We start from the raw sequence: 12,887 nt of genomic DNA, 5'->3' as shown, positions 1-12,887 counted from the left end.
GTATTTCCCTCTCTCTGCCCCTCCCCTGCTCAAGTTCGTTCTCTCTCTCTCTCTCTCTCTCGCTCTCGCTCTCGCTCTCGCTCTATTGCTCTCTTGCTCTCACGCGTGCTCTCTCTCTCTCACAAACACATACACACACACAAATAAACATTAAAAAATTTTTTTAAATATTTTATTTATTTTTGATACAGAGAGAGACAGAGCATGAGAGGGGGAGGGTCAGAGAGAGGAGACACAGAACCAGAAGCAAGCTCCAGGCTCTGAGCTAGCTGTCAGCACAGAGCCTGACACGGGGCTCGAACCCACGAACGTGAGATCTGACCTGAACCGAAGTCGGAGGCCCAACTGACTGAGCCACCCAGGCGCCCCATAAAAATTTCTTAAAAGAGAATGTGGTGTATATATATATATACAAGGGACTATTACTAAGCCATCAAAAAGAATGAAATCTTGCCTTATGCAACGATGTGGATGCAGCTAGAATGCGTTATGCTTAGCAAAATAAATCAGAAAAAGACAAATATATGATTTCACTCACATTTGGAATTTAAAACACAAAGCAGATGAACATATGGGAGGGGGGCAGTAAGAGAAGAGAGAGAAATAAATCACAATAAATCACAAGAGACTCTTAATGATAGAGAACAAACTATGGGTTGACAGAGGGAGGTGGGTGAGAGGTTAAATGGGTGATGGGTACTAAGGAGGGTACTTGTGAGGAACACTGGATGTTGTACGTAAGTGATGAATCAATGAATTCTACTCCTGAAGCCAATATTGTACTGTATGCTGACTAAACTTTAAATTAAAAAAAAAGAGGATATTGAAAGAATCAATGAAATTTTGTCTAGTATGTTTTCCTAGAGCACATATGTTATTCATAAGGGCTTCATTTTTAGAATAAAACATCCTACTCTCTATGGGCTTTTTGTTTTTAAATTTTTTTTAGCGTTTATTTATTTTTGAGAGAGAGAGACACAGAGCGTGAGAGGGGGAGGGTCAGAGAGAGAGAGAGGGAGACACAGAATCAGAAGCAGGCTCCAGGCTCTGAGCCATCAGCACAGAGTCTGACGCAGGGCTCAAACTCACGAACTGTGAGATCATGACCTGAGCTGAAGTTGGCTGCTTAACCAACTGAGCCACCCAGGTGCCCGTTTTTGTTTTTGAGAGAATGCATGAGAACATGTGTGCGCCAGAGAGGAAGGGCAGAGAGAGAGGGGGAGAGAGCATCCCAAGCAGGCTCTGTGGTGTTGGGTGTCATGTCAGTGCAGAGCCCAACTCAGGGCTTGATCTCGTGAACCATGAGATCATGATGTGAGCTGAAACCAAGAGTTAGACATTTAATGGAATTAGCCACCCAGGCACTGCCCCCCTACCCTTTGTTAAAGACATTTTTAATGTCTATATATTATTTAAACATATATATCTGTCTAGTCAAATGATCCAACTGCTGTTCTTCTCATTTCAGTAACAAAACAAAATAAAACCAATCTTTATTATTTAGAATACTACCACTCATAGAAAATCATTTCAGGAATAGTATGAGGACTAATATTAATTTTTAAATATGCTTTATTAATACTTACCTAAAATTTGGCATAATCTTCCAAACAACATAAAATAAGGACTCTGGGCTAAATGCAGTCTGGCTACCTTGCCATAAAGCACAGAGTGTCTTTCTAAACTCTTCCACCAAAGACCTGGAAAAGAAGAAAGTGAGAGGCTACTATTTCAATGCATAATGTCCAGTTGTCTACAATTCATAATGAAAATAAAAACATATATGCTAACTTGGATACAAATTTTTAAAAATAAATATATTTTTAAAAAATGAAAACATAAAAAGGGTTTGGTTTCTTCTAACCTAATTCTGACAGTTAAGTAAGATCATCTCAAAAACCCACAGAACGAGCAGTGATTATAGACAAAACTAGTTTTGTTTTTAACCATATGATGAACCCTGGGTGTGCCAGATGAATGGCATACTTGTATGATAAAGCAAGAGAGAAGTTACAAAATAAATTACTGTAAAATGTACATTTTCTAAAAATTTTAAGTTTTTAAGTAGCAGAATCTCCTTCCCCATTTCCTGCAGTTTTCCTTCTAACCCCTCACAAGGAACACTTCGCAGACCTCAGAACTCTACATCATGACTCTCAAATCCAAATTTGAAAGCCAGATTCTCTCGTCCCTACATTTAGTCAGGTTTCTCCAGTTTCCAAGGAGAACTTTCTCCTGAATGCCCTCTCGTCACTCCAGACTTGCTGTGCCTTAAAGCCGCTCTCTGTACTCTTCTTCTACCCCAATAACCACTCTCTTATCTCACAGGAACAGAACTTCCAGTTTTTGCTTGACCTAAGAACTCCTGGAATAAAAAAACTTTGAGTGTGTTTAACTTCTGAGAAATTTCCTTAAAGAGGAAGAGTAGTCCTCACTAACTCCTCCTTCTTCCTTCTAGCTGGAAGGATGAAATGGCGGCACTCCAGCACCACTCTGAACTATGTGGGACAGCCCTACACTAGGGGTGATGGAATAGAAAGCTAGAAGAAGCCTGATGATTGTGTCAAACAGCCCTAGATGGATAATCTCCAACATTTACATGAGAAAATAAACAATGGTTGTTTACATCACTATTAATTTTGTTTTCCTATGCATGTAGCTAGAATCAAACACCTCCAATAACCAGCTTAACTGAAACATCACCAAACAACTTCAATACCTGTATCTGACAATATAACTACCATCCTCATGGATACCTGACTACTTTCTCAGGGAATCTCAGTAAGTTATAGCTCAACCTCTGGCATCCAGTAGGTCCTTAAAATACAAATCATATTTTTACTTCCTACTACCTGAACCTTCTTCCTGTATTTGAGGAATTCCCCACGTTAAGAGTCTGGGTAAGAGTCAGAGCCTGCTTCCCACTTTGGAAGTTGCAAAGCCTTGATACTTGCTTTCTCAAACCACCTTGCAGCCAGCACGAAGGTACATGGCCTGGGTTCTGCCTATTTGAAGCAGAAGTTAGTGATGTGAAGAAGCAAGGGCAGTGCCAAATCCCTTCTGGTGACAAAGAACCTCACCTGGAGTGCAAGGCCAGCAAAAATAGCAAGAACAACAGCATTCACCCAGCACTCAACTCCCGCAGTGCTGGCAACAGGAACCCTGGCGTCACACTGGGAAGTGTGTTGTTACAGGACAGTAATAGCCTTATGGGACAGTTCCATGGGGTGACTGTGGCTATGGTCCTGGATGTCTAGATGTCAGACCTGATTTTCCACCCATCCAGGAATAGCCTACCAACAAACCTTTAATAAATTCTTTCTCTGCCTACGATGGCCAGAAATAATTTCTGCAATTTATAACTAAACCCAAAATGATACTAATGCTTCAAGTACTACTCATTTTTCCCTTAATTTTCATGAAAATGTATTTTTTCCTCCTCATTTCGCTATCCCCTCCAACCCAAATACTATATAGTGTGAAGTCTCCCTGAATGCAGTTATTTTTCCAGTTCATCCTATATGCTGCTAGCAAAGTAAACTCTTACAACATCACTTGTAGTGGTATGACTATTCCCTACTTCAATGCCTGGCTTTAAGATTCCCTGGTATATTGGCTCTATCCATACTGTACACTATTCTAACATGTTCTATCGTAATTTCCCTGAGCCACTGAGGCAGAATAATGTCAGATGGTAAAATGGTTTTTCAGAATGTGTGGGGATGGGGTGTGTGGGAGCGGGGATGGGCAAGGAGAAAGAACATTACATTAAAATATATACAAATTATAAATCATAGCCTTATTTCAGTAATGTTAAGATATGAAAAAACGTGCCCACTGCAATAATAGAGATTTTCTGAATCCCAAATAGAGCACAGCTGCACTGAATTTGCATGCATATTGGTTCTCAATAATCATGTGTCAATTTTCCCCCTCCATGTGAACTAAAACTTGACTGCACTGCCCCATAATTAATGTGTGCACTACAAGTTAATTTTATTAGCCAAAAGAGGTTTCTCTACTATTATAAAACAAATCAACTCCCAAAGGCTAGTGATACTCATGCTGGTCTACACCTAGAACTATGTTTCATGTACAGATGTCAATCTAAGGGCTCAAATCCATAAAGACTTAATAAGTAGAGAGCTAAATTTATCCTCCCATTAAGTAAACAGAAATAAAAGAATTCCAACAGTTATTAAGATTACCAGCTACAGACTTAAACACAATTTTTAGAAGAGTGTTTTAAAATGTATGTGCGTATTAACTCACAAAATGCAATGGAAATCACCAGTAAGAGTCACTTGTTTTGCAGCTCAAAGCCAGAAAGGACATATTCTTAGAACTCACACATTGTTATCCCCTTGGCTCCTGGTGTGGTATGTTCGCCTTCCTGCTGTTTTCCCATTCCTTAACTCCACAGCAGGCAGCTCTTTGAAATAACAGCAAAACTGCTCGATGTTACTATTTTAAAAGAAAGGGAAAAAAATTATTTAAAAAAGAAAAGAAAAAAAGAACTTAATAGAACCATAAAGAAAGTTTTATAAAACCCACATGTGAATTTTGAAAATGTGACCCTTCACTTTGTCAAGAAATTGCTTCAAGTTTCCTCATTAAGTTTCCTCATTTACTCTAAGAAAACGTATTAAATGATGACTGTAGAAATGAACAAAGAGCTGAAAGCAAAAGGCCTTTAAAAAAAAAGTCCTCAATTCTGGGGTGCCTCGCTGGCTCAGTTAGAAGAGCATGTGACTCTTAATCTCAGGGTTGTGAATTCAAGCCCATGTTGGGTGTAGACATTACTCACATTAATAATACTTAAAAAAATTTTTTTAAATCCTCAATTCCCCTCCCCCAAAGGTTGTCACCATTTCATTTTTTTTTATGATCCCTGTTTCCAGGTATTCAATAATTTCCTCAAATAAAAACAAACCATGAAACCAACCGTACTGCTTAGATACACAGGACAAAGTAATAAGAATTCTATAGTGACCTCAGTTTCTTGTTTGAACAAGACTAGATAAGTCAAGAGATAGTACCTTTAAGGAGGGATCAAGTATGAAACCTTATTAGCAAGGTGGCCTTGGGAATTTAATTTATTATGGCCTTTGATGTCACATTAAAATCTAGGAGTATATGACTTTCAAAATAATTTCTTCTATATAACTGAGGTCAACCATGTTGGGTATTTTATTTTTACTACTTACCTTACATTTTAAAGATCTTCTAAATATCTAATCTTATGACCAATTTAAGACTCAACTAATGGGGACACCTGGGTGGCTCATCTGGTTGAGCCTGACTCTTGATTTCAATTCAGGTTATGATTCCAGGGTCATGGGATTGAGCCCCATATCAGACTCCATGCTGAGCATGGAGCCTGTTTAGAATTCTGTGTCTCTCCCTCTGCCCCTCTTCCCTGCTCATGTACGCTCTCTCAAAAAAAAAAAAAAAAAAAAAGACTCAACTCATGATCAGATTAAGCTATGAACAAGGTTTCCTGTAGTCCTGGGGTCTGCATAATATAGCCCATAGCCCAAATCTGGTCCTAGGCCAGTGAGCTTTTACATTAAAAAAAAAATTTTTTTTTACATGTTTACTTATTTTTGAGAGAAAGAGAAAATGGGGGAGGAGCAGAGAGAAGGAGACACATATATGAAACAGGCTCCAGGCTCTGAGCTGTCAGCACAGAGCCCAATGCAGGGCTCAACTCATGAGCCATGAGATCATGACTCTAGCAGAAGTCTGATGGTTAACCAATTGAGCCACCCAAGCAACCAGCTGAGCTTTTACATTTTTAAAGAGTTGTTTATGAAGGATTGGAGTACAAAAGAGGAGAAGGAGAAGATATGAGAGACTGTGTGGGATGCAAAGACTAAAGTATTTACTATCTGGCCATTTACTGAAAAAGTGTTCTGACCTTTGCTCTAGTTCATTCAAGAAGCAATAGGAAATAAATAATAACTAACAGTTACTTACTCTTCGGCACTGCTCTAAACACTCTATATAAATTACATTATTTAATCTTCCCAACCATCCTATGAGGCAAAACTATTAACCTCAATTTTACTAATGAGTAAACGGAGGCACAGGGAAATGAGAAAACATGTCACGTGACTGGAGTTAGTGGCAGAGATAAAATCTGAAGCCAGAGCCTTTTCTCCTACCCGTCTGGCTAAACATCAGAATTTTAAGTTCTGAGTTAAATCTTACCTGAGTGACTGAAGGATGGCATTCATGAAACATGTGTTCCCCAAATTCCGAAGGCCTGTGGCACAAATGCCAGTGGTGCTCCCCTGTAAAATGGGAAAAGAAATGGGACAAGAAAAAGCCATCAACAATACCAAGAGAAGCCTGTTTCAGACATCAAAGCAAAGGCCCATATTTGGAACTCTAGCGTCAAACCAATTTAGAATTGGTCCTTTTTTGTCCAATGAATATTTCAAACTCTCATTCTACTTTCTGTAAATGTGTCCAGATATTTTTTAAAGGCCTATGACTTGGTCTAAATGGGAGTACCTTGTGTAAGCTTATAAGGAAATCAGCATTGATAAATACCATGGAGTATACAATACAAAAACCATAAATAAACATATACACCTCAAATAAACCTATCCCCAAACTTTTAACTCTAAGCCATGCATAAAAGATCAATACATGTATTCCTAGCAATCGATCATCAGTCTTTAAAAAAACTACCTGTTTCCCTTAAAGACCAAGGCTTTGTTTTCTGATTAGCTCTACAAATGCACCAGGATATCTAAATACTACCCCTGGGAAGTGAATCTACCAATCCAACATAAAACATCTCTGCCCATAACTCCAGAGGGCCAGAGAGCACTTCAGCAGTTTTTTGCACAAAATCGTTAAACTTCAATTAAGTGCATGTCTAAATATAACTAGCATGACAGCAGAGAGACAGATGCAGGGCAAAATTACTGATATATTTAAAAGTATTGAGTGACCTTTAAATTTTGTTAATTTATTCCTGGCTCATACATCTGGAAACAGATGGTTACCAGAACGAGGAAGCATATTCTTTCATGATGGAATTGTTTACTGAAGTCCTAAGAAACAAAACTTATCAAAACTTTAGACCCATAGAATTAGGACCTTTGACAGAAGGAAGCAAAGACCTTTGGGATGCTTAGGACCAGAGTAATAAGATACATGAATAGGTTTTAAGAACAAACACTTGAGAAGGCAGAGGAACATAGTAGTAATCCTGATGGAAGGAAAGCACTGACAGAGGGATTCACCGGGGTATTTAGTCACATCAAGTATCATTAGTACAAGCAGCAAACATTTCATAAAATATTCCAAACCCAATGCATGCATTTATGAAAGTTTATAGTAAAGACCAATATTAGTGTTACAGACGTAACAAAACAATGACTAGGTCTAACCCAATTCTTACACCTGTATAAATTTTAATTACTTACATTTACTTTTAATAACTTGGTGTTTAGTGATGAATTTTCTAAAAGTTTTCTTTTCCTATGCCTGTCAGCCGTGAAAGCTGAGCTATTAAAACAAAAACAGAGAGTAAAAAAGACAGTGCCACATACATACTATGCACAGGTTAAAAATAAACTTGGCTGTTTAAGCGTCTGTATAGGGCCCTGCCTGGCTGCTTAGGAAGGCCAGTTACTGTCCACTGCCATGCACTGCAGCCCGCAAGTACTTGAAGTAAGTGAGAGGTTCCACTGTGTTCCACTTTCCCCACTACTCCTCTAGCAAGGTGGGCTGGGATTATCTACCACCAGGTACTTCGAAAAGCTGGCCACGCAGACGTAGCCTGTGAGGCAATCCCTCTCTACTACCACTCTATCTGCCTACTCCACTGTGAAGCTTCAAAAATGACAAGACCCATTCCATACAAAAGGAAAACCCTTATCTGATATGACTATTCTGAGATTTATTATCAAGTCTCAATGCTTGTCATTTTTGCTACTTCTTTCTTAATTTGATAAAGAAAGATACCATGTTTTGTTCATTTGTCATAACAAATTGACATAATCTGAATTTCTGGAATGATAAATAAATGATAGGCATATAAATAAGTATAAATTAATTTGATTCAGCTATGCTACAAAGAATATTCTGAAACAAATTCAGATATTCTGAATTAATTTTTTAAAAATGTCTTGAAACAGATATTTCACTTAAATTTTATCAGAAAATCATTCTAATCTTCCAAGGGTCACTTTAAAGTCATTATGTATCAGGGATCCTACTCTAAAAGAAGTAAAAAAATTTCATTAAACTAGCCAGACCCTTAAGCATGCTAATTCTTTTCCATCTTATAAAATGTATCAGGCTAGTCTGAAGTAAATGTGTAGTTATTCAATTTCCACATGAACTATAGTATCTTTGGAGCATCAGATCTAGTGACAGTTACTTCAAAACTAAAAAATTCTTAGGCAACATGCCTTCAGAACATCCCTCTCATAGTTATCAGTGACTGCAAAGTAAGAAGAGACCAATTCCATATATTATACTGCCCAGCTATTCCTCCACAATTCTGTAAGAGTTGAATCATAAGCACAATATTTATATGTATATACTTCTTAGCAACAATGCCTACAACTTTCAGCTTCAACCTATATAAATATGGCATTTAGTTTTTTAAGACACAAGTTATTAAATTTTACCCTCAGCAATTCTCAAGATGGTAGAATCCAACTAGATCCACACTAATATGAACATATAAATAATATATAAGTTTAAATTAATTAAACTTAAATAAAATTTAAAATTCAGTTCCTCAGTCACACTAGGCCACTTTACAAGTGCTCTACATAAAAGTAGTGGCTACCATAGAGGACAGTGCAGATTACACATTTTCTTCCCTTCAAAACGTTCTTCTGCACAGTGCACCTCTAGAGGATATACAGAGCAGTCTAACGTGAAGTAAAACACAAAGAAAATCACAGTTTTTAAACTGTAGTTTCCACTATACAATAAAGCCTACATTTGAAACACAGAAAAAGGAACCCAGATAATATTTTTCAACATGGGAGAAGGACTACAAGGTAGATTTTTCAGTGGGACCAAGCAGAAGTAGAAGCAAGAAGGTCTGTGACATCTTCTGCCTGATGAGCGATCAATGGAAATAAAAGATATGATAACTGCATGAAGGTTCCTCTTTTCCCTTTGACGTAGTTCTGATACATTCATTTGGGACTGAGATGGTAGTCCTTTCTCTTTCTTAGAGAAAACTTTAAGTAGCAGAAAATATATTCTGAGAGTCACTTCTGTGACAAAGAATCAAGTCAGTAAAATCTTCACAATGACATCACCACACTAAAGAGTGGCATTATACAAATTACTGTGGGAATCTCCTACTTCATAGTTAATTATGATGATTTCAGATAAAATTAAATATTCTGGATCTGTGTATCTGTACCTCTGTCTCTAATCCTATATAGGGCTTCTGCTTCTCTTTTCAGACTATAAGGGAGGAAGTGTTTGAAATGAGAAAAGCCCGAAAGTATTTAAACTCAAAGTATTTTAACTAGTTTAGATTTTAAAGAAATACATTCTTCTTCCCTTACCAGCTTTATAATCTATTTAGTCAACAAGACATGCATAAAGACTTTGGCTAATGAAAACACTATTCCGAATCTTACTCAAAGAACTTAGGCTATTTTCTCTCACTTTAAAATATTCTATTGCCCCTTCCTCTCTCCATGGTCCCCTGCCAGGTCTCTCCTGTTAGAACTATGAATGCAAACATATGGTATCTATCCTTCTCTGCCTGACTTAGCGGGGGGAGAGTGAGGGACACAGATCAAGGGAGACTACTGAATACTGAAAACGAACCAAGGACTGAAGGGGGAGGGGGAGGAAGGGAGGAAGGTGATGGTCACGGTGGGGGGCACTTGTGGAGAGAAGCACTGGGTGTTATATGGAAACCAATTTGACAATAAACTATTAAAAATTGTCACAATAAAAAAAATATTCTATTGCCTTTACATTTAAGCTTCCTAAAGGACTCCTACTTTTGGTGTACTCCCACAACAGCTTTTAATATCAACCATCAAAATAAATTAAATGGCACATGACGACTAGGGGTGATTTACACAAATTTCACTAGCATCAGCGGCCATTCCAGAGCCATGCTTCTATCCAGGCAGCTTCAAAGGCATCCGTGTTTGGATTTCTGTTTACTGCTTTAATTTTGGGTTCAGTGAGTTTAATCTGAATAACCTATCTGGCTATAGCTAAAACATTCTATTCACATAAGTACTGTAATTTCTTTATGATGGCAAAGCATTTCACAACCTACTGTAATTTCAAGTGACAGAGCCCCTCACAAAAAAGAAAATAGGATCTTGTGCTAGAGGTGCAAAGTGGACAATAATATAATAAAGCCTAATTTCCCTTAAATATAATGCATAAATTTTAGTGCTTCTGAGAAGACCTCATAAAACATTTGACAAGGATTTTCTAATGTCAAAGGTAACTCTATATAATGATTTTCTATCATTTTATGTACTTTCCTTATACCTCCAAGATCCCCCTTGAAATTAAACTGAGTAGCTTATAAATTGATGGATAATAACTTTTTAAAAAAAGGCTCATGGACTCTTGGCTATGACAATGATAAATATTAAATGAAATAAATGCTAAGCTATGACCATTTACTATGGCAGTTTCAGATATCCAAGGTAAACCCAAAGTTTAATTTATTAACATTTCAATGACACTAAAAACATGATAAAGTTATGGAACTCATTAAGAAAAATCCTACTCAAAAATTCTAAAAGACCTCTCAACCCCATGCTATCCCCTTCCTTTCCCAAAGCCTATTACTTACTTTTCCAAGTTCTGTAAGTGTTCTCTGACTTTCTGTACCAGTCCCAGCTTGGTGTCATTAACCACAAAATCATCACAGCGATAACTGCAAGAAAAATATTAATCAATGTGTGTAAAGAGCTTGAGGAAACCACAGTAATGAAATCACTAAAAGGCCTGGCTGCTGCCAAGATGGTCACATGGCTCTGCAGGCAGTTACTGTTGGTGGTCACTTTAAAGAGAACTTGGAATCCACAATGTAATGTTTTTTAAAAGCCTTTTTAAAAAGCCACACAGGCAATGAACACTAGCTTCTTTTCACATTTTTACTCAAAAGCTCTTCAATTTCTCCTTCAAAAACAAAATAAGCTGCTACAGGTGTTACATTCTTTTACTGCTGCATAATACCGGGGTGGGGGAGGGGAGCACCAAGTCAATTCATAGAGCATTAAGCCTGAACTTTCAGGTGATACTTCCCAACTCAAAATAATAGGAATTTGGGGGCAGGAAAGATTTAAGTGAAGACTAGGGAAAAGGTAATTAACCTGTAGGGATAAATTTAAAAAAACAAAAAACAAAAAACTAAAAGCTGTACATTTAAAACTAATTAAAATAAATTAAATTCAGATGGCTGAGAAGAAGCTTCATTCTGAGGTGCTAGAAAACGAAAATAAACAGTGGCTACATCTTTTAGGAAACTGATAACTGCTTTGATGACAGATGTTAACGTGTTCTTTAAAACTGATATTGCGAGGGGTACCTGGGTGGTTTAGCTGGCTGAATATCCAACTCTCAGTTTCAGCTCAGGTCATGATCTCACAGTCATGAGCTCGAGCCACACATCGGGCTCCACACTGAGTATGGAACCTACTTGGGATTCTGTCCTTCTCTCTCCTTCTGCCCCTCCCCCAAGTGCACTCTCTCTCTCAAAAAAAAAAACCAACACTATTAAAAATTAAAAAACAAAACAGATACTGTGTTTTTAGCAAGTCAACAAGCAAATACAAGGACTCATATGTAACAGACATTACCTTGTACGTTAGCATTCAATTCTTTTCCTGGAATAAAGCCAATTTTAACAACAACAAAACCTTACAAGCTAGTACCAATATATTCTTCTGAATAGCAGCTTTGTATAAAACCACTCTTATAACTACCAAAGAATAATGACAATAATGCTGCCATTCTGAGGAAATGAAACTTTGAATGCATAGCAATTAGTAAAAATTAGGTCATCTCTAGCAGAATCCAAAAAACATTTTTTACATATCTGTAATCAGTCTCAAAAAATGAGAGGAAAATGGAGGAGAGCAATAAAAAAAAAAAAAAAAGATTATACATACAAAAGCATGGCTTGTGTTTTTTCTTCACAGAAGTTAAAATTTCAACTGAATGCTTTTGAAAACTCTAAAAGAATAATATATATGTAACTATTTAACACCCTAGCCCATTAAATGACTACCTATGCTGTCAATCATGAGTCTCTAAGGTGTTCTCCAAGTTTCCTAACATTTGCACAAACAGCAAAAGCTACCTTTTGCTGGAACCTTGTCCTGGACTGTTTTTCTATGACCAAAGTACCAGCAATGGCAGGAGAATAATTCATCAGTTTTACAATAAACACATAAAAAATTAAATTAGTGAAAAGGTTTAATTCCTCGCTTCTTCTCAGCATAAAGGTTAAGATGGTATGGTCTACTCTATGAATCTGGGCTTAAATCATTTGGTTCCTCCATGAAGCTTAAGCATTGACTGAAGAATCATATTGCCCTGCTACAATCTTCCTTACATTTTCATTTTATGTTTGCATAAATTTATGCATGGATTACAAATAAAACAATACTCAGCATTCAAAACAAAAACAATGCTAAATGCTAGTGTTCAACTGGGGAACAAAGTCTAGGAGTAAATTTAGATCACCTTTCATATATTTACAATACATCATAATATATAATAAGATCTAATTGAAAACCCTAACCTCCACAAAAAAAGTTGTTTCTCTGTTTAAACAATTTCCAGTTAAACTAAATAACTGTTTTTTTTCTTATTAAAGTAAATTCTTTTGGTGTGATATGGATTTACCCTAA

General features: G+C 37.0%; 1 protein-coding gene and 1 long non-coding RNA gene across 10 annotated transcripts in view; one reads left to right on the top strand and one right to left on the bottom strand.

Annotated features, from left to right (window-relative positions):
- LOC115302910 overlaps positions 1-2,633 on the top strand; it is a 50,191-nt gene extending 47,558 nt beyond the window's left edge. For all 5 annotated transcript variants that reach the window (XR_003913710.1, XR_003913707.1, XR_003913709.1 and 2 more), the window contains one exon: positions 2,459-2,633. This is a non-coding gene — a long non-coding RNA (uncharacterized LOC115302910). The remainder of the gene's footprint in view (positions 1-2,458) is intronic.
- The window catches only part of USP3 (ubiquitin specific peptidase 3), a 95,746-nt gene that overhangs the window by 37,293 nt on the left and 45,566 nt on the right, over positions 1-12,887 (bottom strand). For all 5 annotated transcript variants that reach the window (XM_029952891.1, XM_029952887.1, XM_029952889.1 and 2 more), the window contains 5 exons: positions 10,823-10,906; positions 7,443-7,524; positions 6,214-6,296; positions 4,351-4,464; positions 1,587-1,700 (listed from right to left, as the gene is read on the bottom strand). In XM_029952891.1, the coding sequence (XP_029808751.1) occupies positions 1,587-1,700; positions 4,351-4,464; positions 6,214-6,296; positions 7,443-7,524; positions 10,823-10,906 (477 nt within the window). The remainder of the gene's footprint in view (positions 1-1,586; positions 1,701-4,350; positions 4,465-6,213; positions 6,297-7,442; positions 7,525-10,822; positions 10,907-12,887) is intronic.

This window comes from Suricata suricatta, chromosome 9 (assembly GCF_006229205.1).
Source record: "Suricata suricatta isolate VVHF042 chromosome 9, meerkat_22Aug2017_6uvM2_HiC, whole genome shotgun sequence".
Classification (NCBI taxonomy): Eukaryota; Metazoa; Chordata; class Mammalia; order Carnivora; family Herpestidae; genus Suricata; species Suricata suricatta.
Note: the sequence above shows the minus strand (reverse complement) of the source record. Positions and strands in the feature narration are given on the sequence as shown.